General features: G+C 37.2%; 1 protein-coding gene across 1 annotated transcript; it reads right to left on the bottom strand.

Moving 5' to 3' along the window:
* On the bottom strand, positions 1 to 4,902 carry LOC100802051 (acyl-CoA-binding domain-containing protein 1). The gene is made up of 6 exons (XM_003523303.5): positions 4,225 to 4,902; positions 3,720 to 3,825; positions 3,453 to 3,556; positions 2,271 to 2,362; positions 670 to 767; positions 1 to 401 (listed from the first exon to the last, which is right to left on the bottom strand). The coding sequence occupies exons 1-6, from the start codon at positions 4,683 to 4,685 to the stop codon at positions 222 to 224; spliced, it is 1,041 nt and encodes a 346-aa protein (XP_003523351.1). The 5' UTR covers positions 4,686 to 4,902; the 3' UTR covers positions 1 to 221.
* Between the last annotated feature and the right edge of the window lie 492 nt (positions 4,903 to 5,394).

Below are 5,394 nucleotides of genomic sequence, written 5' to 3'. Positions count from 1 at the left end.
TTAAAGAGTTAAGCAGAGGAAACAATAATAGAACAGAATACAACCTAATTAACTAACCTCCTAAGCGGTGCATAGGCGTACAGCGTACACTAGACTGAAAAGGGTGTATACACCATGAGTAAGGACAAAAAAAATCAAGTTATATAGACACGAACATCCTATAGGGATTTGGGTAAAAGGTTGTATTGGCCAGAAGCAGCAACAAGCAAACAATCAATCAATCAATTTACTTCTCCCCCCACATGCTGCATACAGGGCCAGTTTGACTCACAGATGTCACGTGGTGAACTCCCATCATTATCTTTTGAATATATGTCTGCATTATGCTTCAATAAATACTCGGCTATGGCTTCTCTCTCACATGTAACAGCATAATGCAAGGGAGTTTGTCCATCATTATCCTTCCAAAAAAGAAGACATAATATCAACAGAAAATGGCTATATAGACATTAGTGTAAATAACTGAAACATGCAACAACAAAAAAAATCCCCAAAAGCCTGAGCTATACTTTGAGATTATGCAATTTCTTCAGTGAGCAATAATGCCTTGTTCAAAATCCAATTAAGGTTCTGCTCTGTTCTCATTCTGAAGAGTTACGGCAATGCCAATATAGAAATATAAGTAGTCCCCGACATTAGCACATCTAAAGCATATATGAATGAGAATACCTTGGCATTCACATCAGCATTCTTGCCAACAAGCAACTCTGTGACATTAAGGTGGCCACGATCCACAGCCCAGTGTAATGGTGTCCGGCCCTCACTGTCTGCATTCATTTAAAAAATGCTCGTTGATAAAGAAAAGCGAATATAACAGTAGTAATAAAAGGCAAATTTTAATTTGATAAGTCACTGGCATGAGACAGCAAAATATCAATCACAATCAGAGTGCTGAGGATCCTTTTAGGACTCATTGGCAGTCAAGAGAAGAAACATTTTCCTCTACATCTCTATATCACCTGATGACCAATGTTGCTGTATCCTCTACAGGAAAAATCATCAACAATTTGCATAATATTGCAAATTAGCTGGGATTATAGCTACTTCCCTTATTATGTATAAAACTTGTAAAAGAGAAGAGCAACTATAGTGATTATAGCTACTTCCCTTGCTATGTATCAAACTTCCACATTTAAAAAATAATTAAAAACACTGAATCACTGGTATTACTCCACCCCAAAAACATAGGAACCAGGATATCAAACGGGAATGAAATTAAAATATAGGCTGAACATGTGAAAAGACAGATTTCTTCAACTCGGCTATTTTTCATAATAAATAGGAAATTCCTAGAGCAAGTCCTGAAAGATTTATTCCTTTTGTGTCACATCAGTTAGCAGTCATTTTTCTCTCTTCAAATACACCTTCAAGCAGGTTACATAGGCTTGTTGACTGAAATTGAAACTCTCTGCGTTTAATAATCAAAATCTGGTTAGTTAGTAGTTATGGTTATGATTATTTGAATAACCAAACCATGAACAGCCCTAATCACCAATGCATGGAGAGGCTACCCATTAGATGGAGCCAATGGAACACAGAGTAGGTTATCAGCAAGATAGAGCCCCATTGAAGGATGAGATAATATGATATGACAATAGTTAAGAGAAGAAAGGATTCTCCATTTGATGGAACCAATCCTGAGGGAAAAAGCCACCCTTAGGAGAAGGTTATCAACAAGGTGAAGCTGCCTCATATTTTGATTCTCTTGTAACCCCTACAATTTTAAATATTGCATTTTATGATTGGATTGGAACAATATATATAGAGTCTGCTAGATGTTTCTGGACTGCATGCATATTTCAACAGGTGATAATTATCTTCGAGATGTTGAAAATGTAGATAAGACTAATGAAATTTTGGTAACATAGTAAATACAATTTGTTTTGGGAAAGGGTTTTGCTAACTATGTTTTTGAGCTAGTTAGGCTTACCAGGCTAAGTAGTGTTTCAATTAGCTTAGCCTGTGTGCAGATTATGGCTTGGGTTTTGGGTTGTAACTCATAACAAAAGTAAAAAACGTAGCACCTGCCTTTGGTTTTAAAAACAGCGAAAATGAATTTACTCATGTTAGCCTTGTCAAGCAATGCTGCTGAAATTCAGATAAATGTTGTCTTACTAAATCACTGACTGTACTTTTTCCTGCTCACCGCAAGCTTTTATAAGAAGCTTGGTCCGTTCAAAAACCAAAACAATAAAAAAATTATTGACAACTCACAGCACAGTCGAGAATAATGTATACATATGGAAGAGTAGTAGCTACAAATAACTCACCCTTTAAATTCATGGAAACACCATTTTCAATACACTTGAGCAGATTAGCCATATCTCCTTCCCTGGCAAATCCATGAATGGCTTCCATTTGTCTGTAAAGGAAGAAAATGAAACATTGATATGTCTATCAATATTTTGTTCTTTAAGGAAACAGTACCCTTTTGATGATGAAGCATCCTGACTACTGAGTTTTATTACTTCATGGTTGTTCAAAATTTATTATTCATCAAAAAATATCCTCAATACTTAGTATATTAAGTTTGACAATTTATAACTTCAAAAAATCTTGTCATAAGCTCATAGTATCCCCAAAAAGGTCAATGGCTTAAGGAGTTCAGTAATAGGTGATGATTGATGTTTAGTGTAAAGACAAGATGATGTACAAGAAAGAGGTCATGAGACATGAAAAGCATCCACATTGAAAATAAACACTTGATACAGATTTGTACTAATACTATCAAGTAAACGATAGAAACAATTCCAAAGATTCTATGCTAACCTAAATGCTTAGAAACTTCAAAGTTGTCAATATAAGAATACTTTATTAAGTTCAATACTTGTTCCTCCCATACAAACACAAAACTGTATTACACAAGGATTCCAAACATAAAAAAATTACACCATATGCTACTTCCATTCTGCAAGGAACGGTAGTTGCAAATAGAAGTTAATGCTAAAATTACCTATAGGAGATAAAATTACTCGTATGTTTTAGTCCTATGAGATTTTTCAATGCTATCTGTGAATTTTATTTATTTATTTCAATGTTCTAAAACCATCATGCATATAAAGCATATTCATTGGTAATCATAACTTACCAATGTGTACCTCCTAGGAAAGTCACCAATATCTAAGGAAACAGTAAAATTTTGGATTTAGATTTATATGGTTTTGATACTTTGTTTTCTATAAGTAAAGAACACAATTACTTTGTATGGAATCCTCTCTCAATGGGATTTTTATCCACCTATTTGTTGTTAATTAATACTACCATTCCTTCAAAATGAGTAAAGAAACTAAAACCCTTAAACTTATCCTTTCAAGATACCCCACCATTCTAAATATGAGAGTCATCACAGAAACATCAATGTAATTACATTTAGCACCACAACAGACACACCCAGAACAAATTAGTGACTTGTGCACTAAATCTCATACAATTTATAGTTTTGGGAATCTTACGAGTCACTGCCATATTCCTCTTCATAAACAAAAGTACTGAATACTGGGCCCATAGGTCCCTTAGCCTCTGAACCATGGCCACCACTGTCCCCACTTTTATTCCTCTGTTACAGAAACTCTAAGAGTTAGGTAGAGCAATGCAAAAATAAACACACAAAGAATGTATTTAAACATACTACTTTCATTCTATAAATAATTTTTCCTCCTTTTGATGAAAGTAGTTATTCATCCATCGAGGGCACAAGAAGAAACAGCTTTTTGGCTCACCAAAGACGAACCATCAAGCCAAGTAGGATATGTCTCAGTCACAATATCAATGTACTTCTGCATTGCATCTTCAGGAGGCATAGCACCCAATTTCTGCCACGCTTGCCTACAAAAGGATGACGAGACAGGCAATGAAAAAACTTTGTTTGAACATTTGCATACAATATTCAATAATATCATAAGATATTCCTCAAACCATTAAGCTGCAGAAAAAGAAAAAAGAAGTCACTATTACCTATACAAAAAGAAAAAAACAAAAAAGAAAAAGACGAAGAGGATATGTAGTTGTAGTATCAGTCTCAGCTTTAATAGTACAAACTACAAATACATCCAAAACAAGCTCAATGATCGCCAATCCCACATATCACACATTGCTATATAAACACACGAAGAGCACAAAAGATCCCTAACTCACACTGTTTTCTTTTTTCTTTTCCTCCACAATGTCAGTTGTGTGGAGAAAGCAAATATAAGAAGAGAGAACAGAGAATAGTGAAGAAAATACCATTTGGCACGTGCGGTCATTTTGAGGGGCGAAGGCTGGGGCGTGCTGCAAGGACCTTCGGTGGCAATCTTGTACAGCCCGTAAAGCTGGAGCTGCACGTCGCTCGACACCTTCTGCGAGAGCCGATCGGCGGCAGCGGCGTCCACGAACGCCGTCGCGGCGCTGAACGCCTCGTCCAATTCGGTGCTCTCCACGCCTTCCCAGTCGTCGTCGTCGTAGTCGCCGTCACTATCGTTCCTCACGCTGCCGTGCTCGGCCACCATCGACTCCTCCTCGAAAGGGCGCGCATCGGAGGAAACGGCGTCGTCGCGCGTGGTTGTGGTGGTTTCGGCGGCGGCGGCGCGCGTGACGGTGAGATTGTCGTCTTTGAAGGAAACGACGATGGAAATGAGCTTGGCGAGAAGGTAGGAGAAAATGAGGCCGACGAAAATCGATTGGAGGAGGGACTGCCACTCGGCCATGGTGGATGAAACGAAACCCTAGAAAGTGGGAAATTTGTGTTGTTAGGGTTGTGATGAGAGTGAGCTAAGACTAAAACCCTAGCGCGAGAGGAACCAGATTGGGATTGGCGGAGAAATTGAGGAATTTTCAGGAAGGACCATGCGCTGGGTGGGAAGAAGGGAGAAAGGTTCTTTCTCGTGTGGGGCAGTTATCAGGTGCATCGAGGGTTACCTGTGGGTTTATGGTATATCTGTTCATAGAGCGACACGTGTTACCTGTTGTGAATCGGTGATTCAAAGGGTTAAAGAGGACGCTAAAAAGGAAAAATAATTTTGCTTTTATTAACGAGATGGACCACGTTTAATTCACTTCGTTTTTAATTTCGAATTTTCCTAGTCCGAACAAGTGGTGTTTAAGTTCGGTTTACTTTCATTAAATATACGAATATACAGGGCTATTTTGTTGTCAATAGGATAAAAGGAGATGGTAAAAGAGCCAGATAAATACTAATTTTATCTTCTTTTTTTAGACTACATTATCTTCCACTTAAGGTCGTCCATATAATCACTACTATTAAACATTTTATCTATTACTAGGAAAAAAAGTTAAATAAAACCTTTATTGCCAGTATTAGGGATTTTGAGGGGAGGGGAAAGAGATTTACATTTAAATTGGATGATTAAGATGTGTCTATTTGTATTTTGAAATTAAGTTTTTTTAAGGTAAAAT

The sequence above is a fragment of the Glycine max genome, chromosome 4 (genome assembly GCF_000004515.6).
Source record: "Glycine max cultivar Williams 82 chromosome 4, Glycine_max_v4.0, whole genome shotgun sequence".
Taxonomy (NCBI): Eukaryota; Viridiplantae; Streptophyta; class Magnoliopsida; order Fabales; family Fabaceae; genus Glycine; species Glycine max.
Note: the sequence above shows the minus strand (reverse complement) of the source record. Positions and strands in the feature narration are given on the sequence as shown.